This window comes from Haliotis rufescens, unplaced genomic scaffold (genome assembly GCF_023055435.1).
Source record: "Haliotis rufescens isolate VD_foot unplaced genomic scaffold, xgHalRufe1.0.p SCAF_1, whole genome shotgun sequence".
Lineage (NCBI taxonomy): Eukaryota > Metazoa > Mollusca > Gastropoda > Lepetellida > Haliotidae > Haliotis > Haliotis rufescens.
This window is the reverse complement of record NW_025963779.1, coordinates 80616276-80641198: the sequence shown is the minus strand read 5'-3', so window position 1 is coordinate 80641198 and position 24923 is coordinate 80616276. Positions and strand designations below refer to the sequence as shown.

At 39.9% G+C, this 24923-nt stretch overlaps 1 protein-coding gene across 2 annotated transcripts in view; it reads right to left on the bottom strand.

Moving 5' to 3' along the window:
• Positions 1-24923, bottom strand: part of LOC124143746 (ankyrin repeat domain-containing protein 24-like) — a 98260-nt gene that overhangs the window by 61501 nt on the left and 11836 nt on the right. For both annotated transcript variants that reach the window (XM_048401980.1, XM_048401987.1), the window contains exon 2: positions 1978-2121. In XM_048401980.1, the coding sequence (XP_048257937.1) occupies positions 1978-2034 (57 nt within the window). In that variant the 5' untranslated portion in view covers positions 2035-2121. The remainder of the gene's footprint in view (positions 1-1977; positions 2122-24923) is intronic.

Below are 24923 nucleotides of genomic sequence, written 5' to 3'. Positions count from 1 at the left end.
GGTGACTGACAGTCAAACCAACACACATCAGGGAACATATTGGAGGTGGGAGGGTGACTCACGGTCAAGCCAACACACGTCAGGGAACATATTGGAGGTGAGAGGGTGACTGACAGTCAAGCCAACACACATCAGGAACATATTGGAGGTGAGAGGGTGACTGACAGTCAAGCCAACACACATCAGGGAACATATTGGAGGTGAGAGGGTGACTGACAGTCAAGCCAACACACATCAGGGAACATATTGGAGGTGAGAGGGTGACTGACAGTCAAGCCAACACACATCAGGGAACATATTGGAGGTGGGAGGGTGACTGACAGTCAAGCCAACACACATCCGGGAACATATTGGAGGTGAGAGGGTGACTGACAATCAAGCCAACACACATCAGGGAACATATTGGAGGTGAGAGGGTGACTGACAGTCAAGCCAACACACATCAGGAACATATTGGAGGTGAGAGGGTGACTGACAGTCAAGCCAACACACGTCAGGGAACATATTGGAGGTGAGAGGGTGACTGACAGCCAAGCCAACACACATCAGGAACATATTGGAGGTGAGAGGGTGACTGACAGTCAAGCCAACACACATCAGGAACATATTGGAGGAGAGAGGGTGACTGACAGTCAAGCCAACACACATCAGGGAACATATTGGAGGTGAGAGGGTGACTGACAGTCAAGCCAACACACGTCAGGGAACATATTGGAGGTGGGAGGGTGACTGACAGCCAAGCCAACACACATCAGGAACATATTGGAGGTGAGAGGGTGACTGACAGTCAAGCCAACACACATCAGGGAACATATTGGAGGTGAGAGGGTGACTGACAGTCAAACCAACACACGTCAGGGAACATATTGGAGGTGAGAGGGTGACTGACAGTCAAACCAACACACATCAGGGAACATATTGGAGGTGGGAGGGTGACTCACGGTCAAGCCAACACACATCCGGGAACATATTGGAGGTGAGAGGGTGACTGACCGTCAAACAAACACACATCAGGGAACATATTGGAGGTGAGAGGGTGACTGACAGTCAAGCCAACCCACGTCAGGGAACATATTGGAGGTGGGAGGGTGACTGACAGTCAAGCCAACACACATCAGGGAACATATTGGAGGTGAGAGGGTGACTGACAGTCAAGCCAACACACATCAGGGAACATATTGGAGGTGAGAGGGTGACTGACAGTCAAGCCAACACACATCCGGGAACATATTGGAGGTGAAAGTCAAGCCAACACTCATCAGGAACATATTGGAGGTGAGAGGGTGACTGACAGTCAAACCAACACACATCCGGGAACATATTGGAGGTGGGAGGGTGACTGACCGTCAAGCCAACACACATCACCAAAATTAATGAAAGGATAATTGGATAGAATTTGGAATAAAACTTATAAAAGAGAATACAAATATAAGGCCAGATATAAAAGGATCACTTTTTATAACCAGATAGTGTAATAACAGGACCAACTTGCGTACTTCACTATGGGGTGGTTGTCAAGCTATTTCCTATCTTACGTTCTCACAGTAATGTCATTGCATTGGGAAAAATAATCAAAACTCATTGTCTGCATGTATGATGCACACCTCCATCCATACAGCTGTATTATTTTGGTGGAAAAGTGTGCACTATACACAAGAAAATCTTGTATTCTACTTCTGAGTAACAAGCCTACGTCATGGTTCAGAAAGGCACTGTGGCATTACGAATGTTGCAACTCCAATATCCCAACAGAATCGCGGTTGTGACACCATGATCACACCTCTAAACACGGCCCATGTGAATCCCAGTTGCAGTAATAAATAACTTCTTAGAATAACATGCTGACAAAATTTTGGATTGAGTGATATCTCCTCCTTACAAAGACCCTTCACTTTTTAACATAACAAATAAATAGAGCAATATAACACTGCAGCACAAAATTACTTCCTTCATATTAAAAGAATCGTCATCACTTACATCTGTGGTACTTTTTGTTCTGAATTTGAACAAGTTGCGCACTCGATAGCGCGACATCCTGTGATCTTGGACCCCTGGTCTGGATCTCTGTCCGCAGTTACCAACGTAATCTTAACATCCTGGGACGAGGAGGGAAGCGCTCCACTGCAAGCAACAACAAAATAGAGTTAACAAGACATCCATGTGGAAAAACACAGACATTCTCCAGACAAGCTGTGTCCTGTATGAACAGGAAATACTCCAAGGCCTGACAAAATCAAACTCTTAGACATAATTAGATTTGCTAGCTTTTATATCTTTTTTATAACCCACCGCGTCCATCATGTAACTAAATGTTCATTATGAGAAAGGGTAAGATGTCGTGTTATATAATCCTTAATTATTTGACAGTCCTTTGCCAGTAGACCACCAGCCTCAACTGTTTGCCAGGACGGATGCTTGATGCTTCTTGAAGATGTCATGGGAAGGGCGTTCTGTCATCCCAAATGTATCTAATGCCGGCAGTCTACTGGAGCCTGTGCTTAACACCAAGTTAATTGTATGGGGTTGTTATAGTGGGAAACAGATGGATCTGGCTTCCTGGGAGCTAAGCTGGCTGTATCTGATCCCAGACATCATCAACTGTTGTAAATGTTCAAGTGTATGAAATGTGACAATGTTAGGCCATGATCCCTTTGTGTGAAAGATGAAGGTCAAATGTTAGACTTCATTCTACAATGTTCTAGTGCAACGGTGGCATCAGCTTAACCTAATAAAGACTTGGAAAACTGCATCTTAGTACATATGCCCACTTCAACATAAAGATTTCAGTATATAAGAATGGAAGTATTCAATGTCAGCGCCCAAGAACCACCAGTCTTGACCAGACAACGTAACAGATTCCCTCCGGCACAAAAGGAGAACCAAGAGTCATCAGGAGATGACATTTCCCACAGTTCTGGGGCAATTCGGAAATTAAGTTGGCTACTTATGCCCCACTTATTTTTCAAAACCCAAATCATCAAAAGGTATCTGCACAGTATGTTTCATCAAGAAATATTCAACGGTTTTGGTGTTCTGCTCAGGAAACGAGCACTTCCCTCATATTCAGTGTAAGTCCAACTTGTCGGCATGAAAACAAACTTAAAAAACAAACAAAATAAAAATCCCAAATTATGAAAAGGCACCAGTTCACCACTAGACTGATCTGTATAGAAAGTTTCATTCAGAAATATGATATGGTTTTTGAGTTCTGCTCTGGAAACGAACACTACCATCATTTTCAGTGTAATAAGTCCAACTTGTCATGAAAACATTAAAAATCAAAAACAAAACAAACCCAAATCATCAGAAGATGACAAATCACCCCGGCCCCAACAATAGCAAAAGGCAGCACTTCAGCCCCTGGTTAATATATGTACCAAGTTTGGATGAAAAATCTTTCATTGGTTCAAGTAAAAAAAAAAAAGTAAATATCCAAAATCATCAAAAGGCACCAGTTCACCACTCGACAAATGTATCAAGCAAGCTTCAAAACGTTCTGAGTTCTGATCCAGAAACAGTAGACAGACGGCTGACGGACATGCTCATCGCTATATTCCCCATTTTTCAAAACTACATAAATGGATCACTAAAAACCAGTGATGATACCAGTTGTTCACAAGAAATGGAACCACCAAAACATAATATTGAACAAGTATTTGTCACAGAGTGACGAAATATCCCCCGCCATATACACCATAGTACCAAATATGAAGACAATCCAGCGATTAGTTCTTGAGATATTGTGGCAACACCGTTTTCCAACTCCAAAAACAGATTTGCCTGCTGTGACCTTGAAAATGGGGTCAAGGTCACCAAATCTGACAGGTGTATGCGGTGTCTGTATATACACTATAGTTCCAAATATGAAGACAATCCAGCGATTAGTTCTTGAGATATCGCGGCAACACCGTTTTCTAACTCCAAAAGCAGATTTGCCTGCTGTGACCTTGAAAATGGGGTCAAGGTCACCAAAACCGACTGGTGTCTGCGGTGTCTGTATATACACCATAGTTCCAAATATGAAGACAATCCAGTGTTTAGTTCTTGAGATATCGCGGCAACACCGTTTTCCAACTCTAAAAGCAGATTTGTCTGCTGTGACCTTGAAAATGGGATCAAGGTCACCAAAACTGACTGGTGTCTGCGGAGTCTGTATATACACCATAGTTCCAAATATGAAGACAATCCAGTGTTTAGTTCTTGAGATATCGCGGCAACAAACAGGTGGGACGGACGGACGTACGGACGGTCGTGAATACTATATCCCCCGCTTCGCGCTTTCGCGCGGCGGGGGATAATTATAGACCATAGTGCAATATCAGCTTCTGTCAGTTACATTGTTACAAAGTTACAATATGTAGAAGTGGTCCTACATGAAATATACAGTAACAGTATTCACCATATTTAGCACCCTGTTCCAAATAAGTGCCCCTTCTAGAGACTTCTAGACCAATCTGTGAGGAATCTATCAAAGCATTCACTACAAAGTCCTTATTTTCTTTTGTATATTACATATTTCTTAACATGAAACACAGCTGTGTAGAATAGATATACAATTTCCTTGTAACTATAAAAAAAATGTTGGGTTTAATTGCTGTTTATCACTTTATCTCTCACAAAAATTTGATTTGTGTATGTTTTAATAAGCACCTAATTTGGAATTTTTCTAGCACCCAGGGTGCTTATTACAGCAAATAGGGTAAGAGAGTCTTGAGTTAATATGGTTTAACAATACTTCTTAAACTGAAGAGGATTGACTTATATGTGCTCTTTAAAATAAAAACTATAGGAATTTCTTTTTCTCAATGGGATCCAATAATACAGGTGAGGTGAAATGGATTTAATGTCGAGTTCCAGATTATTGCACATATATGGCGATGTGCATGCCGGTGTGTGCATGTGTGGCTGCTAGTCCTCATCCAGATTAATACCGGCTTTATAGTTCTAGCCCAGGAAGATATCATGACGCACTTTAACATTGACCCATTCAGACACAGCATACTGACTCCAAGTCGATCAATCCTTGTTTTATCGCCTAAATGCAGATTAACAACAAGTACTATCATATAAGTTGAATGGTATGCCGTGCTGGGGCATCGAACCACTGACCTTACACTCTCCAGGCAGAGGCCGTATCTAGTGCAACCATGGCCCCAGTCCCTTCAATACATGCCCTGACCATACTAGCCGGTACCACATGCTGTGTCACGAACCACCACACTGACCCTACACTCTCCAGGCAGAGGCCGTAACACCTGCAACCATGGCCCCAGTCCCTTCAATACATGCCCTGACCATACTAGCCGGTACCACATGCTGCGTCACGAACCACCACACTGACCCTACACTCTCCAGGCAGAGGCCGTATCTCCTGCCACCATGGCCCCGGTCCCTTCAATACATGCCCTGACCATACTAGCCGGTACCACATGCTGTGTCACGAACCACCACACTGACCATGTCCACCTGGGCTAAAAGAACTATACCCATACTTTTTCTCCAGTGTGACTTATAGGAGTGAGTGAGAGAGTATGGTTTTACGCCGCTCTTAGCAATATTCCAGCAATATCATAGTAGGTGACACCAGAAATGGGCTTCACACATTGTACCCATCTGGGAGGTCCAACCTTGGCCTTTGGCGTGAAAAGCGAACACTTTAACCACTAGGCTTCCCCACCGCCCCGTGAGTTGTTGGAACTGCTAACCCTAATACCCCTTTTCCAGTCTAATTGGCATGGTTTATTTTGTTTAAACTGTCACTGTATTGATCGATATACCTTTTATTTTCCCTAACAAGTGTCAGGTTCACAATAATACATCTGCATTATTCAGATGCTGCCATGTTGAGATCCTTCATACAAACATAATAACAGAAGAGAGAATGAAATCTTCCCACCTCAGATACAAACTTCCACCAAGTCACAGATATTACCACTCTATCACTGACTGCATGAAGAAGTGTTTGGAAACTCCTTACATTTTGTAGAAAAGTTTTTGTAAATATTTGACTGCCTCAGTTATTATTGTCAGATAAGATAATTATAATTCTTTTGGCATCTACAAATAATATCATCTTTATTTTAGTAAATTATATAAGCTTGAAATTCTTTAGGCACATATCATAAAAAAAATATAATGTTTTCTTTCAGATTTAATGTTTAATTAAAACATATATTATGTGTACAATCATGATACAGCCAGTGGTGTTTAAATGTAATTTTTCTCAAGTATCTACTAGCACTACAGAGGAAAACAATAGTCTCAGATAAGTCCTACGTAAAATAGAAGACGAATCAGGGTATGAAAGATTTAGTAATCACAGCTACTCGAAATCTGCCAAAACAATGAACATGCTGTTTACAACAAGAAGAAATGTCTAAACTACAAACAAGTTACCACAACAGATGCATTGACAGAAACAATGATTTTACAATGTATTTTCTTAGCAGACAGATGTTCCCTGTTTTTCCCTCCAACCTGTGCAAACACACTGGCTCATCAGCGAGACGTTGAATTAGGGACATAAGTAACAAACCATAACAGTTTATCGGCCCTCGTACGACAATGTGGCCATTACCTATAATGTTGTGGGTATCACATACCTTCTCTTCATGTTTTAGTAGCCCTCTTTGTCATTGTGGTTATCACAGCCATATATTACTCAACATAAACATGACAAGAAGCAGACATTACCGGGAACAAGTCCTCAGTATGCGTGAGGAGATGGTGCCTTTCATGCAGGTCTCCGACATGGAGAAACAACAGCATTGAAGCTTTAGGATGATATACCACCCTGACAAACAGTCATGATCTGTATGGCTGTAATTAACCTAGGTCGACGTATACACTGGAGCAATAGTATTTATTTCATTTACATACATGTGTTATTATGAACCTCAATAGTCATGATAGTAAAGGATGAGATTAAGTCTAAGCTGGGGGGGGCACGGGTGGCCCAGTCGTCTAAGGCGCCGCGATTCGCTGTGCAGAGTTGCGTCCCTTGGGCACGCCAGAAACCTATGATTGTGGGTTCGAATCCCAGTTCGTCCCGATTATGTTTCTAGGTTTGTAAGCACCATACCCGTGCTCGTGGGTTTCACCGAAGTGGTAAACCTCTGAGACCTGCATCACTTGGGGCTTTCCTCCCACATTAAGCTGACACACCGTGATATAACTGGAATAATGTTAAAAGCGGCGTTAAACCCAACTCACTCACTCACTCTAAGCTGGGCTTGAGATGATCTGAGTGAGAGCAATATTCCAGCCATATCACTGAGGGGAACACCAGCAGTGGGCTTCACACATTTTACCCCTATGAGGAATCAAACCCAGAGTTCGGCATGAGAAGTGAACGCTTTAACCACTTGGCAAGTCCACCTTCCCCCTTATTATCAGAAGAACTCTTCAAACATACTGTGTTCTGAACTACGAGTAATGTACATACCATTTTATCAGTTACTGATATGGGATAAACCAATTGAACCCAAAGATCTCATGGAATGGCATCATTAAATTGAATGAAAGAAACTCTCATAACAATATTTACTTTGAGGTCCAAAATAAGATTATTTGTTGTCCCAAAGTTGTGATTTACAGACTCTTTGGCACTGACCATGTTAGGGGAGGGTAAATGAGAATTTTTGTGTCTTGTCCCCAACTGTAAGTCAACTGTCAACTGCCCCCGTTGGGATTCCGATCCTCAGCTAGTAATGCTGGATCAGATGGTCAGACTCGGTGACTTCATTGATTTGCATGTCATTGTACCCAGACTGCAAGGGACATTGCCCATAATATCAATCACTAGATTGTTGACCCAGAGTTGATGATTTTCCGACTACATTTATAGTGCTGGAATATTGGTAAACACAGCATTAAACAACATACAAACAACTGAAAATATTAATTAATAGGTACATATTGTTCCATATGCTTGTTGCTGCTATCAGTGTAATTGACTAAATGCACAAGTTGCTTGTGAAATCTGTAATCAGTCAACGGAAAATAAATTGTTGACCTCGAGCGCATTGAAGGTGACAATGAGTTAACTGCAGTTTGGACATCATTCTGTCCATTCTGCTGTGGTTGGAAAATCCAAGATTTTGTACATATTCACAATAATGTGAGATGTTTTTTGTCATGGATGCAAAGGACACGAATTGAGGACGACAAAGAGTTGGAAAAAAAAGATAAAGAAGATGTCACCCATAATGTCAGTGTAAATTTTATTTGGCAACCGGTGCCACTGAGCAAATACTGGCCTAAAGATGCAAAGATCCACGGATTAAAAAACAGGTAATACCTCCGGCAAAAAGTCCCAACAAAGAAAACCCCGTAACCACACTTAATGCAATCAGTTTCTAAACAAGTTCTTTTTCAACACTTCAGCAAAAACTTTGCTTTCAACATTCTGGTGGGGCGACACGAAGGTGAGAGAATTCTCACGTGTTTGAATTTCTCCTATCGGCAAGTGTGTGAAAAGCACATCTCTTACATGGCACACATTTAAATCATTGTTAGACATCCCCTGCATCCATTCAGTCGCCTTTTCATGACCCAAGTCTAACTTACTGTCAACAGTTTAAGCTCTCTTTAAACTTTTTTACCACATCGAAAATGTTGTTGTGAAAGGTAAAAACCCTTCATCTTACATGTGGAGGTAAAACATGTGACGGGATCACACACAGTAGCCTCGTAACGAAGGCTTTATGTAGTGGTAATGAAACATGAAATTGTTAGACATTGAATTACTTACTAAACAGGGGCTTGTTCATCTCAGCAAACAGAGGAGGAAAATGCTTAAATACTTGGACTTTTGGACCAGATTTTTGTTTTTTTTTGTTAAAAGCGAGGAAATGTGACTAAATGCAATAGAATACAATGATCAGCTTGAAGAGTGGTCTTTCAGTCATATACTGAACAAAAATCAGGAAGGATCATGGGTATTCTTTGAGATACTTTTATGAAATCGTGTGCTCAATCTTGATATCCCTCAAAATATTCATGTTCCTTAACTTGTTTGTTCAGAACAAATAGTTGTAACATATGAAGACATATCTAGTTTAAATTATTATGACAACTAAATCCGAGATTGTTATTGGGGGCAAATGGACAAAGTGGTGTGGGGTAGGGTACATATGACCAGATTGTTTTACAAAATTAACTTAACAACACAAGAGAATGTTCAAACCAACCAAGGGGAAGACAACCACATATTTACAAGTATTCCAACTAACATCAACATGGCAAGCTGTTTTAAAAAAGATTGTACTTTATGAAACAATTGAAGACTTTTGAGTGAGTGTGTGAGTTGGGTTAAACGCAGCCGTTAACAGTATTCCAGTTATATCGCAGCGTGTCAGCTTGATGTAGGAGGAAAGCCCAAAGTGATGCAGGTCTTGGACGTTTACCACTTCAGTGAAACCCACAAGCACGGGTATGGTGCTGACAAACCTAGGAACATAATCAGGGCAAACCGGGATTTGAACCCACAATCATAGGTTTCTGGCGTGCCAAAGGGACGCAACACTGCACAGCGAATCACGGTGCCTGAGACGACTGGGCCACCCGTGCCCCCTGAAGACTTTTGAACAAAGACAGCTAGCCACCATGTACATCATCACTTCTATTCTACACAGACATTACATACTGACATTGATACATACAGCTAGCCCATATGTGCCAGGGCAACAACTGAGACAAAATGTACGTTATTCTAGAGAAGTAAAAGAGCACCCGATTTTTTCACATGACTTTAGGTAATCTGTCATGACCAGTGGGTGAGAGAATCTTTTGTTAAGAGGCAGGATATTTTTTTCGGTCACTGCTTCCAACAATACAATTCTCTGAAAGGTGGAACCAAACAGTTGGTTTCTTTTCACAACACATATTTCTTCAGAACATCCAGCATGTTCAGTAAATAATTTGAATTTCGGGGGGTAAAACCGATACACAAGTTATCCTCACACCTTCCATTCCCCCAAATTTCAGATTAGATCATGCTGGCAGGCATTTTGTTTTAATACATAAGATTTTATTTTTATTTTTTTCAAAATAGATATGGATATGTATATTATAAATAAGAAATCAATTCAACATTCTAGGCTTGATTGTGGAGTAATTGATTTATTGCTTTTGATTGTGTATTTTATTAAAGTCAATCATTTTCGAAGATTTCAAAATAACAATCGTAAACATGGATTCTGCAATTTTTTACAAGATTCAGCAATTAATTTATTGGCTTAGTTGTGGAGTAATTGATGTAATGTTTTGATTGCGAACATTATAGAAGATCTTCATTTTCAGACTTTTCAATTATATTATTAGAAAACACAGATTTTACAAACTGGCTACAATAATTTATTTACAGGCAAATTGTGGAGTAACTGATTTTTTGCTTTAATGGTTGACTAATTAATCTATTGGGTAGATTGTGAAGATTTGGCAAGATTGGGAATGAAATTCATCATTCTAGAAACTGAGAATATAATCGAGCTGCTTGTTTGGCTTGAAATATGAATCAATGTCACTACTAGTTGCACATAAATACTTCTTGTTGTTATTATCGCCATGGAAATTGTGATTCAAATGATGCTTACGTTGGCTAGAAACACAAACACGTTAATCATTGTGATCATCAGAACCAGGTCTCCAATGTAGCTGTGATAGATGGTATTAACCATGGTTATCCAACCCCTAACCATGTGCTGAAGCAGGCAACAGAGTCAGATCAAGATGATACAGAGATGAGTGAGTGAGTGAGTTGGGTTTATCACCACGCTAACAGTATTCCAGTTATATCATGGCGTGTCATCTTTATGTGGAAGGAAAGCCCAAAGCTATACCACTCCGTGAAACCCATGAGCACGGAATTCAAACCCAGGTTCCTGGCATGCTCAAGGGACACAACTTCCCCACCTTAGACAACAATGGTACTGATTTATATGTATTCTTTAAAATGAAAGCTGTAGGAAAATCGTTTTTCTCAATGGAACCCATAAGGTGATGTGAAATGGAGCTTAACGTCGAGATCAAGATGTTTGCACTTATATAGCCACATGCGTGCGTGCGTGCGTGCTAGTACAGATGTATGCCAGTTTTATAGTGCTAGCCCACTGAGATACCATGTCACAGTTTAACATGAATACTCAACTCAAGAATATACCAACTCCAAGCCCACCGGCGCTTTTTTATCCCATTAATGCCAAGCACCAGGCAGGATAACAACAAGTACCATCTTTTCAATCTTTTGTTATGACGCACCTGGTGATCGAAACAGTCAGTCAGACACTCTATCCACAAGACCACAAAGGCAGTCTGACTAAACAAGGCATAGCATGATGTTGTTTGTTTGTTCATTTGTTTTTTTGTTTTTTATGTTTGTTGTTTAACGCCGCACTCAGCAATATTCCAGCTACATGATGGCGGTCTGTAAATAATCGAGTCTGGACCAGACAATCAAGTGATTGACATAATGAGCATCGATCCATGCAATTGCGATACGATGACATACATCAACAAAGTCCTCAGCAATCCTGACCACCTGATCCTGTTTAATAGTCGCCTTTTACGACAAGCCTAGTCACCTTTTACAGCAGGCATAGGGTTGCTGAAGACCTATTCTAACCCAGATCTTCACGAGTCCATAACTTGATGTAACAAACTTCATAAGAAGGGTCGCAGCATTCCAGACATGCACACTACTCATCTCATGGACCTGGTTGTTGGAATATTGTGCATATGCATAATTAACATAAAAAGATTCAACAACCCAACGTGCTGATGTGCATGACAACAGGTGACAAGACCTGCCTGCTCAATTCCATGTCAGTCCTGCACAAAGCTGCTAGTCCAGGTATCGAGTGGTTCACACACACATTTATTTTTGCAATTCTTTTCAGTAAGGCAATCAGGATAGGATCTACCTAGTCGGCCAACAACAGATGACAGTGCTCAGATTTCGCTGTTAGCGTGACTGATTTGTGCGTGACATTGAGGTGATCGACTCTGTTCGTGGGTGGCAGTCGTGGCACTAAAAAGGCAATACTGTTCACCTGCTTGTTATTTCTTAATTAATAAACAGGGTACCATACATTTTCACATTTTGTGGTCCTTGATCCATAATGTTTTGTGAAAGATCTTGGAAGAAACATTTACAAGTAAAAACAGTAAAATAAACACAGTTATTTCATATTATTAATAATTACTAACATGTCCATAAAATTATGATACAGATACACAAATATAGTAACCATGGAAATACAAATATCAGTACAAAGGGGAAATAGATATAGGTATACAGATGACCCAGCTCCAAAGACTTCAGAGAATACATAGAGGATATCCGAATCTCTTCCTTTTTCCACCAAACATGGTAATTTAAATATTTATGTTGCATCTGATTACGTGAAGTCGTTTCAAGCCTGTAATTCATCATCTATGACAGTAGCAGCAAGTATCTAAATACATTACTGACACCACCAACATGGCTAAACAATGCTGCATTCCTCGCTGGGGTTTTGTTACCTTTCAGTGGGTGAAGTTGTTTCACAGCAACATTCAAGCAATGTTCTGTAAATAATCTGAATCTGGGCAAGAGAGCCCTGTGGTCGATAGCATGAGCCACAATCTCAGCCTACATAGACACATAATCAGCTTAGGTCTAACCATGATCCGGGGTAGAATAGGTCTTCAGCAACCCATGCTTGCCGTAAAAGGCACAAGAGCCGATTAATGGGATCAGCTGGTCAGGCTCACTGAATTGGTTGATGCATGTCATCGTATCCCTATTGCGTAGATCGATGCTCATGATGTCAATCACGGGATTGTCTGATCCAGGCTTGATTATTTACAGACCGCCGTCATATAGCTGGAATATTGCCCAGTGTGTCATTAAACAACAAACAAACAAACAAAACATAATCAGCTGGGGCCCGGTTCAACAAAGCAATCTTAGCGCTAAGATTATCATACTCTTTTACTTTCAATTAGGCTTACAAAAGGCGTAGTGCTAAGATCGCTTTGTGGAATGGGCCCTGGTTTTACGTTGCAAGCAACTGATCCTCATTTTCTTTTAATGAAGCTCTTCATATAACCCGGCATGATACAGCTGCAGGTTTTCTAAACTGACATGGACCGCCTCCGTGGTCTAGTGGTAGAGCGTCCGCCCGGAGAGCAGAAGGTCCGGGGTTCGATCCCTGGCCGCATCATACCAAAAGACGATAAAAGATGGTACTTGTTGTTACCCTGTCTGGCGCTCGGCATTAAGGGGTTAAAACAAGGACTGGTCGGCTCGGAGTCAGTATACTGTGTCTGAGTGGGGTATTCATGTTAAACTGCGGCATGGTATCTCAGTGGGCTAGCACTATAAATCGGCATCAGTCCGGTCTAGTACAAGCAGCCAAACACACACACACACGTGCATGCACATCGCTATATAAGTGCAATAATATTGGACGCGACATTAAACCCAATTTCACCTCACCCCACCTAAACTGCCATGATAAAACCCTACTCACCCATACTGATAAAGGGGTCAGGTGAGGGTCTAAAACATGGCGTTTAAGATTATTGCACTTACATAGCGACGACGTGCATGCATGTGTGTGTGTGGCTACTTGTACTCGTCCAGACATATTCCAGTTTTATAGTGTTAGCCTACTGAGATAATGACCCAGTTTGCCATGAATTCCCCAGGATACGGACATGGAGCTGACAGGCCTTGCTTTATGCCCTTAATGACGAGGACCAGGCAACGTATGTACTGATAAAGAAATTCTTCTTTCTACAAATGCAGACACAACACATACACATAACATGCCTAACACAAAGTTTCATCAAAAATGTACATTGCACTATTTTACATTCTGAAATGCTGCAATGTCATCTACAATGTGAAAATAAGGTACCCGGGTAGTCACAGTTAAGCCAGACTTTTTTAATATAGGTTTACAAATCTGCTGATTCCCAAAATTTGAAATGTGAAGAACAAAATGAAATAGTGATTTTTAATACACCACCAACCAGAAATAAGAAAACTGTTTAAAAAATTAATTTACAGTCACTATAAATATAAATAAATTATATAAAGTACCATAATTAAGACCTATTGACAATATATCTTAAAAGCCCTCACCACAACTTTCTATATTATATTTGTTTCCTATCTACTTAACATTTTAATGAAATAAGGGGAAATTGGAATTTTATATATATATTGATTTTAACCTACCGGGCTGAATGCTTGGGCTAACAATTTGTAAACCATCTAAAAAAGAAGATTGGCCTTACTTTCAGTTACAGTGTTACATAAAAAGGTTCTCCTTTGGCCATAAAGCAATGGACGACGCTTGGTGGGGCAATGAACACACCTTTGACAATGCTGCAGTTACATGAAAATGGTAGTAACAAGTTCTGTTACCACTACATCGTGTCAGCTTGTTTATGCATCTGAACACACATCAAAGATTTTATGTGAAACATACTTTGACAACCTCCTCTAAAACAGCCAACGCAGAAACAGTTTCTAACACTTTCTCATAATATTCCAATATTCTATCCCTTCCAAGAATATTAGATCAATTTCTCGTTTTACATCATCTGTGAAGACAACCTACAAGTGATAATCCATTACCGCTGATATCACCAGCGTCATCACTCATCTCGAGACCTACAAAAATATGACCGATATCAACCCTTGGGCGCGAGGTTCAATATATTTACTTAGTGGAAGCCATTAATCAAAGCACTTCAACAGCCAGCCAAGTGAATCTGACTGGAAATCCACAATCTAAAAGCAAGGCACACGAAGTATTACTTACCTACCTACTTAAGCAATGTATAGGAAAGCCAAGTAATATACTTCATGCTTCTTGCATTCCATGCACTTCAACTTGAGAACACGCATGCCTGTGTTAATACCTTGGCTGTAACCTCTCAAAAGAATTACCTGTGCATAAAATCACACCACAACAACTGCTGGCAGCTACAATATCCCACACGAATATATACCTGTGTCCTGGTTTCACAACCCCTCATTCATTGAGAGGCAAACTGCTTTGAAATTTTGTACTTTCATTCAAAGGAACACTGAGAATTGGAAGTTTGTCATCCTTTTCAAGCACATTCAACATGGATAGTGGCACTTGTATCAACTGCACTGTACGCAGTAAGATTTGTGAGAGAAGGGAATCTGAAGTATTGTCAAGCATAAATGATCCCTTTAACAAGTCGAAGGACTGGCAGGTCATTTCTCAAATGGATATTGTCAATGGACGATACACTGTTACTCACAGTGTTCACGATTCATCAAATGGTTGTGAAGTTCTTTGAGCAGTATTTCTGTCACACCACAGTCAGGGCTACCAAGTGAGTGAGTGAGTGAGTGAGTGAGTGAGTATGGTTTTACACCGCTTTTAGCAATATTCCAGCAATATCACGGCGGGGGACACCAGAAATGGGCTTAATATTGTACCCATGTCGGGAATCGAGCCGGGTCTTCGGCGTGACGAGCGAACGCTTTAACCACTAGGCTACCCGACCGCCCCCAGGGCTACCAAGAATGGACTTCACACATTGTGCATGTGTTGAATATAACAAATAAATGAAAGGGGTGAAGTTTAATTATATCTTCACAAAAATCAGAAAAACGCATTTAACTTATGTATGGTTTTAATAAGCACCCCCTTTTTTCAATTTTCCTAGCGCCCCGACGCATGTCATGGCAAATATGGTATGTTATGTTCTGATCAATCAATTTCATCAATGGTTGTCTGGTTTCAGTCTCTCACTAGAATCAGATCATGAAACTTTTGACTTTCCAATTATCATTATCAGTTATCCATTTTGTTAATTTGTTGTGGACGATAAGCATGAAAAAGCTGTAACTTCAACATGGTCAAAGCCTCAGGCCATTCATCAGTGTTATACATTCACATTGGGGTGGGTGGGGTGTAGTCTAGTGGTTGAATTGTCCACTCATCATGCCGAAGACCCGGGTTCGATTCTCCAGATGGGTACAATATGTGAAGCCCATTTCTGGTGTCCCCCACTATGATATTGATGGAATAGTGCTAGAAGCAGCATAAAACTATACTCACTCACTATTCACCATAATTTACATTCATCACTTTATAATATGCTGATCCATCAACAATTGCTTTTTCAAACCAATGTTAAATCGTGAAATCTACTAACTCCCAATAAATATTAGGTGATCATCCTTGGACAGATTATATTTCCCGAGGTCAGCAGGATGATAATTGAATTGTGTTTGTTGATGTAACTGTATCTGTCTCTTGGGCTTCCTCCTACATTAATCTGACAAGCTGGGATCACGGGGACATCAATGAAGCACTGTTCAAACATCATAAAAACAAGTCCCATAATCACTCATACGCTACTGATATTTCATCATGGAAAAGACTCATGAAGATCCAGCGTAGAATAGGACATCAGCAACCCATGCTTGTCATAAAACGACTATGCTTGTCGTAAGAGGCAACTAACAGGATCGGGTGGTCAGGCTCGCTGACTTGGTTGATGCATGTCAATCACAGGATTGTCTGGTTCAGACTCGATTATTTACAGACCGCTGTCATACAGCTGAAATATTGCTGGGTGCGTCATTAAACAACAAACAAACAAACATCATAGAAAATCTAATGACTTCAACATATACCTGACAGTGACAAGCATTATCATAATGATAAGAAAAAGTGCACTGTAGTTCACCTGGATATGTATAGTCAGCCTCTCCCGATGTCAACAAGGATAGCCACTTCACAAAGGTTGTTGTTGGAACTGATATTCAGATATTTGTCAATCTCATTAAAATCATATCTTAATTCTCACTATCGCTAAACAAAGATCTAAGGACATCCCATTACGGGTCACGTCAGAACGACCTTTCAACCAACCAATCAGAGCGTCGCTTACCAGATCATGAAAGTGACAGTCGGAATGTGTTTTCTAATCATGCAACCACGAAATATTTAACACAGGGTATTCCAAATGACAGTCACGTGTGTTATGATTATATCCATACAATCTAGGCCATCTATAAGCCATTCCAGAATGTTCTTCTTATCAGTTTTAATTTTTTTTAATCAAGAATACATCAAAATATGTTTCGAAGCGTAGTTCCCAGTTTGAAACTAGTGTCATTAAGCTCGAGAAAGCTGCCTTTTTTGATTGGCTAATGTTGATTTCTTGTCAGTCATTTAATTGGTTGGTCAAAATTCCCGAAAGCTCGTTCTGACGTGACCCGTAATGGGATGTCCTCAGATCTTTGTTTAGCGGTAGCGAAAACTAAGATCTGATTTGAATGAGATTGGATATTTGTCTGCATACAGTTTTGATCATGTCATAATTACACTATTACAGTAAATGGTAAATCAGGTGATAACATCTTCCATGAAAGTCTGGCATTAAGATCATATTTTGCCCCGGGTTATGATGCATGATCTATTTATGTACCTTTTATTATGTATCCAATTTAGTGAAAATTTTAAAACATTTTGCTCATTAAAATATATTTTGAATGAAGTATTTTGTTCCCGTTGTGCCACAGGTGAGATGAGGTGAACAGGAGCTTAACATCACGTTCAAGATTATTGCACCTACATGCATGTGTGGTTTGTGTGCATGTGTGGTGTGTGTGGTGTGTGTGCATGTGTGGTGTGTGTGGTGTGTGTGCGTGCATGAGGGAGGGTGTGCTTGTTGCTGTGGGTCTTAGTGTGGGGTGTGGCTGCATGTACTTGTCCACACAATTGCTAAGACACAGTATACAGACTCTTAGCTGACCAGTCCTTGTTACATCCCCCTTAATGCTGAGCCCAAGGCAGGGTAACAACAAGTACCATCTCTTTACATGTTTTGGTATTACACCCGGGGATGGCACCTGGTTTTGACTCTAGAATTAGGGTCTTAACATACACTACACACTGAGCAGTACACCAGCTATATGAAGGTGGGGGCACGGGTGGCCCGATTCGCTGTGCAGAGTTGCCTCCCTTGGGCACACCAGAAACCTATGATTGTGGGTTCGAATCCCGGTTCGCCCTGATTATGTTTCTAGGTTTGTCAGCACCATACCCGTCCTCATGGGTTTCACGGAAGTGGTAAACGTCTTAGACTCGCATCACTTTGGGCTTTCCTCCCACATTAAGCTGACACGCCGTGATATAACTGGAATACTGTTAAAAGCGTGGTTAAACCCAACTCACTCACTCACTCACCCTATATGAAGGTGCATGTAAAGAATCAAGTCTCGACCAAACAATCTGGTGACTGATATCATGAACAACGGTCCACGCTGTATGATGACAGGCAATCAACCAAGTTACCAAGCCTGACCTCCTGATCCATTCAAGCTCTTCTTACGAAAAGCATAGGTTGCTAAGAACCCATTCTAACCAGGAATGCCAATAGGGTTGACAATATGTCGTATTACGGGGGCTACATTCCACACGCACTATCCAGAACAGAGGGCTATACCAATACCACTAGTAATCCATTCCGTCAACACCGCCATTATTCCCATCATGTAGATCACTCTCCTACTTCACATGTTTTTATTACCAGCACTGTTAGTCATGATGAACTGTATAATGTTTGGGACAACATGGAGGATTTTATTCAGGTAATGAGTCCTGATTACTTCCTTTTGTCCCATTTGGCACGGTAGACCAATGATGTGTGTCTACCATGTATATATATATCAGTGACAATAAGTGCTGAAGCCTCTGCTGACAGATGTAAAGATCTATACAGTTGTTTAAGCTTCAGTATTGAATACATATTGTGTGAACAGTATGTTGGTGATCCTTGGAAGCACTATATACATATATATATATCACATTCATTCAACAGATCATAGTTTCATGGCCATCTTCTGTTCCAAAGCATGTCACATTGTAACTTCGTGAACCACAAACAAATCTAGTAAACATCATCTGTAAACATCTGGTAATTTCTTTATCATGTTTATCATGTTTATTATTTCATACACAGATTGCAAGTGATTCTGGTGCATTTGATTGACTAAGCAAGCAATTTCCTTTTGCTTGTTTTTGTGTTTATGGAGTCAAAAGATGTAAAAAAATATAGTGTCCACAAAAATACTAAGGTCAATTCTTCAATGACACTATGTTCTCTGTTATGTGCATCACACACAGCAATTTGTGCTTCCAACACTTCTGGTCAGGATTGGGACTGTGGAGTGTACTCAGTAAGCAGTGTTCTCGGTAAGCAGAGAGAGTTCAGTATCAAACGAATCACTACTGAACATCCTCCTCGTCCACTTGACACACATGTGTTTTCTACAGATGTCCAGCCTGTGCAGTTTCCAGTAGATTTCAGTGTTAATATATTACTCGCTTTACATGAGCAAGTCAGAAAGATATTTAACTTGACCTAACATCATACTCGTCTGTTAGTTTGCAGCCTTCGCAATTCAGGCAAGTCCACAAGCATGAGACTACTCAATTGTGCTGAAAATCTTTTGCTCCTTTGGTGAAACCCATGAGCACAGGTCAGCATGGTAAGACATACCTAGACACACAATCTCGGTGAATCTGGGCTTCGAACCCTCGATCACAGGTTTCCTCGAGGACATGGCCCAGGCTGTTCGTCTCTCGATGGTGAATTATATTCATGAATGGGCGTGCACAATACATTACCATGTATGTAGCTACATGCTAACTGTGTTGTTTATCTATATGGAGTCATGAAAGATAAGAAATCTCCATAATTGTCCCACATATCAATGCCAGTGCCGCCACCCAGTGGTAGGCACTCCGTCAGGGGCTGTGTCACACACAGACAGAGTTCATGGCTTTCACACCGCATTCATCATCACCTAGGAATCTGCTGCCATAACTCACTGTACCGCATGAGGGAGTCTGCACGATATGATGACACCACCGTGTCATTCATATCAGCTTTGTCATGTGTACAACGACACTGGTGCCTACTGTGCACCTGTAAACATGTCTTACATACATACACAGCCATTCCTTTCATTCAGATACACCTGATCCACATTCAATACCGTAAAAACCCTTGTCATTAGAGTTGCACAAGTCGCTAAGGCAATAATTATTACCGGTAGTTTAAATCTTAATTTCTAGATTATGTAAATAATAAGAACAAGTTGTCCCTATAAGAGACTTGAGTCATAGACTTGCCTATTAGAAGAGTACAATTACTACACATCAATGGACTTTTCTGTCAGTACAGCCTTGGAGCAAGGCTACCTTTTCATTTGAGCTGCTATAAACGTAAAAAGTGTAGCCTGATGAAGAAATTGCATGAATATGTGTTTCTATATTCACATGAAAGGAAAGCTTGTATTCCTTTACAACTTCAACAGGTCATGGTGACAATCTTGATGTCAGTTATAAGGTATGTGGAAAACAACCTACCTTCGTCATATGCAAAACACGATCCTCTCACCGACTTACTTAAATAACAGTTTCACATTCCTTGCATACCTGCATGCATTTCATTTAGTTTTCAAGTCGACCTTCCTCATAAATCTAGGCATTAATACTCAACTGTTTCAAAAAGATGCTATTAAATTTATGTTCCCGAAGATACTTCCTTAAACAAAATCTGGCTCATTAGTAGTAATTGAAAATAACCTGGTTATATTAATTTTACTGTGGATGACTTATAACTAGCAAAGTCATTAAACCTTCCAAGCATGGAGGTGGGGTCTCAAGATAATGAGACAGCTGGAATCAAACATTCGATTTCAAATCCGAAACACCATTTTGTGTAATCACCACATTACCATCATAGCACATACAAACATTGAGTTATCCTTATCATGTGCAAGAATAATTTTTTTACATTTTTTAAAAGGTATAAATTGCAAGAAAATATTCAGAAATAGACACTGTTATCACTGAAGCGTTGGCTGCTATCTGCAACACTGTAAAATGTCTATTTCAAGGGTTTGATGAAATAATTAGATTCTGGAAGCTACACGATATTCCACCAACACAAAAACCTTCAAAGCTGTGATTTACCCCTCAAATGTAAATAATGATAATCCAGATATATCATCATATCTGGACAAGACCATTTTTATTATTATTTTACTGATGCCATTAATTTTGTAAAGTCAAAACAGAAAATGTTGTTTTGGACTGAAAAAGCTTGACATAAAGCCCATTATAACCTCGAATCCAGAGGCTTTTTTTTTCGAGGGTAGCGAATGCCTGTGTCTGTCTGTTTGTTGTTTAACTCAGCACTCAGCAATATTCCAACTATATGACTGTAAACTGTAAATAATAACGTCTGGACCAGACAATCCAGAGATTGACATTATGAGCATTATTGCGATCCACGCAATTGGGATACAATAACATCCATCAACCAAGTCTGCGAGCCTGACCACCCAATCCCGTTAGTCGCCTCGTACGACAAGCATGGGTTGCTGAAGACCTTTTCTAACCCGGATCTTCACGGGTAATTCAGACCACCTTTTCACAAGTCACAGGTTTCCACCCGTTTCACAATCACAGATAATTATCGTGTTAATTAGTTCATATTTTACAGAGATAAAGAATTATTCATTCATACATATTAATCTGATAGTGACTAAAACCATATCATTGTCAATCTTATGTTTTGCATGAATAAACAAGGACTGACCTCATCCTTGTAACACATAAACTTGGAAACAACTTGTCAGACAGATCATCTCGGATGTTTCTTAGGCTGTTTTAGGCTGTTCCCCAAACTTACTTCATAGAAAAAAATGACAATTCACAGGAAATGATTAATTTATTGGCAAATTCATGATAACAGGACTGTTATGAAATAATCTATTACAGCTAATTCTTAACGAGAAATATTGAATCACTGCAAATTCAAAGAATCAATAACATTAAACGAAATACGTCTTCCCTACCTGCTTTTTTATAGATGCAAGATTGTCATAATGAACAGATACTATCAAAAAATACCTTAAATTCTTTTTCACTAATCATAACTCCCATACCTTAACATAGGTTTACAACAATCTCAGTGCAAAAATGATCATAACTCCCATACCATAACATAGGTTTACAACAATCTCAGTGCAAAAATGATCATAACTCCCATACCTTAACATGGGTTTACAACAATCTCAGTGCAAAAATGATCGCAACTCCCAAAGCTTAACATGGGTTTACAACAATCTCAGTGCAAAAATGATCGCAACTCCCAAAGCTTAACATGGGTTTACAACTATCTCAGTGCAAAAATGATCATAACTCCCATACCATAACATAGGTTTACAACAATCTCAGTGCAAAAATGATCATAACTCCCATAGCTTAACATGGGTTTACAACAATCTCAGTGCAAAAATGATCATAACTCCCATACCATAACATAGGTTTACAACAATCTCAGTGCAAAAATGATCATAACTCCCATACCATAACATAGGTTTACAACAATCTCAGTGCAAAAATGATCATAACTCCCATACCTTAACATGGGTTTACAACAATCTCAGTGCAAAAATGATCATAACTCCCATACCATAACATAGGTTTACAACAATCTCAGTGCAAAAATGATCATAACTCCCATACCTTAACATGGGTTTACAACAATCTCAGTGCAAAAATGACCATAACTCCCATACCATAACATAGGTTTACAACAATCTCAGTGCAAAATTGATCATAACTCCCATACCTTAACATAGGTTTACTACAATCTCAGTGCAAAAATGATCACAACTCCCGTACCTTAACATAGGTCTACAACTATCTCAGTGCAAAAATGATCGCAACTCCCAAACCTTAACATAGGTCTACAACAATCTCAGTGCAAAAATGATCGCAACTCCCAAACCTTAACATAGGTTTACAACTATCTCAGTGCAAATATGATCGTAACTCCCATACCTTAACATAGGTTTACAACAATCTCAGTGCAAAAATGATTGCAACTCCCAAACCTTAACATAGGTCTACAACTATCTCAGTGCAAAAATGATCGCAACTCCCAAACCTTAACATAGGTTTACAACTATCTCAGTGCAAAAATGATCGCAACTCCCAAACCTTAACATAGGTTTACAACAATCTCAGTGCAAATATGATCGTAACTCCCATACCTTAACATAGGTTTACAACAATCTCAGTGCAAAAATGATCGTAACTCCCAAACCTTAACATGTGTCTACAACAATCTCAGTGCAAAAATGATCATAACTCCCAAACCTTAACATAGGTCTACAACAATCTCAGTGCAAAAATGATCATAACTCCCATACCTTAACATAGGTTTACGACAAAACTAGCACTAAGATCATTTAGTGGAACGGGTTCCTTGCCTAAGATGCAGCTAACTCATAAATCACAAACACTGGTGTACATTCCAGATTCCAATGTTATCTAAATCAAGTAGTAAGTCATACAGACCCTGAAACAAAAATATTCAATAACTCACAAGCCAATCTGCAATACTTTAGGAAGTCTAGATTTCTTCAGTTTCTTAAAGAGATTCTTAAGAGATTCTCTGGGACCCTTTCTTTTACATATCAGGGCTTAAGACGATGCAAAAATGTGCATCCAGTACACACAAACGTCTAGAATAGATGCAGAAAAGATAAATAGGGACACACAGTAATGTTCGTTTCACCACATTCTTGATAAGACATATAAAAGAAATGTAATTGAAGTAATTCTCATATCTTACAGTACACTACACTACACCATTTCAATACTTTACAGGACCCTATATTTCCTTAAGGGAACTTCAAATTAGTGATGGACCCTATTTTTGAGAGTGAGTGAGTGAGTGAGTGAGTGAGTGAGTGAGTGAGTGAGTGAGTGAGTGAGTGAGTGAGTGAGTGAGTGAGTGAGTGAGTTTGGTTTTACGCTGCATTTAGCAATATTCCAGGAATATCATGGCGGGGAACACCAGAAATGGGCTCAACAGATTGTATCCGTGTGGGGAAATCGAAACCACAGTGTTCGTCGAGATGAGCGAACGCTTTAACAACTAGGCTCGAAAATATAATTCCACCACTCCCTAGTTTTGTAGGTCAAGGTAAAACACTACATATCAAAAGATAATTTAACAAAATCAAAATAAAATATCTTCATTTCATTTCAGAGCCTAAATGTTGGTTAATAAACTTCGATACCCTCACGTCCCTCCCTCTGTTATAACAGCTTACCGAGTTGCCCGATACGACTTTCAATATACCCATATGGCAAACGTATCAATTTTACTTAGATAAATATCCACAACAAAAACATCCACCACAGCTTGTATCGCATGATCTGAGGTAAATAATTCTTTATAAAATAAGTTGGACCAGCTTAGAAGATGGGTCTTGATTCGTATCCTGCATGCACAGCACAAACCACATGAGACCTCCTCCCCCATAATATCTGCAGCAGCAGCAGCAGAGTGTGTGTGCTGAGCCCTCACACAGGGACTCCTGATCACATTGCTCAGCTTACATATGCAGGTTCGGGTCCCCTGATGCACCACATGATATTCCAGCTGGCTCCTTCATGGATATTGTGGGTAAAGATATTTGTACTGAATTATGCATGAAAGATCCCTATGGTTTTAGCAGAGGCCTGTCCAGAGCGTGTCAACTGAAAGTGCGCTACAATCATGTACGCTTAGAATGAGTGAGTGAGAAGGGTTTTATGCTGCTCTTAACAATATTTCTGAATTAACAGGGTAGGTGACACCCATAGGCCGATTCAAGAGAGTGCACATAACATCAAAATGTAAGTTAAACAATCATACATGTATGAGTTTGCTTATGAAATTATAATCTTGATTGCAATAAAAGATGGAATGATAACTTTTATTTCTTAAAAATGAGCATTACCTGCATAGTTTGTGTGTATGCTACTTAAAGCTACACACGCAATATTCCAGCCATGTGATGGTGG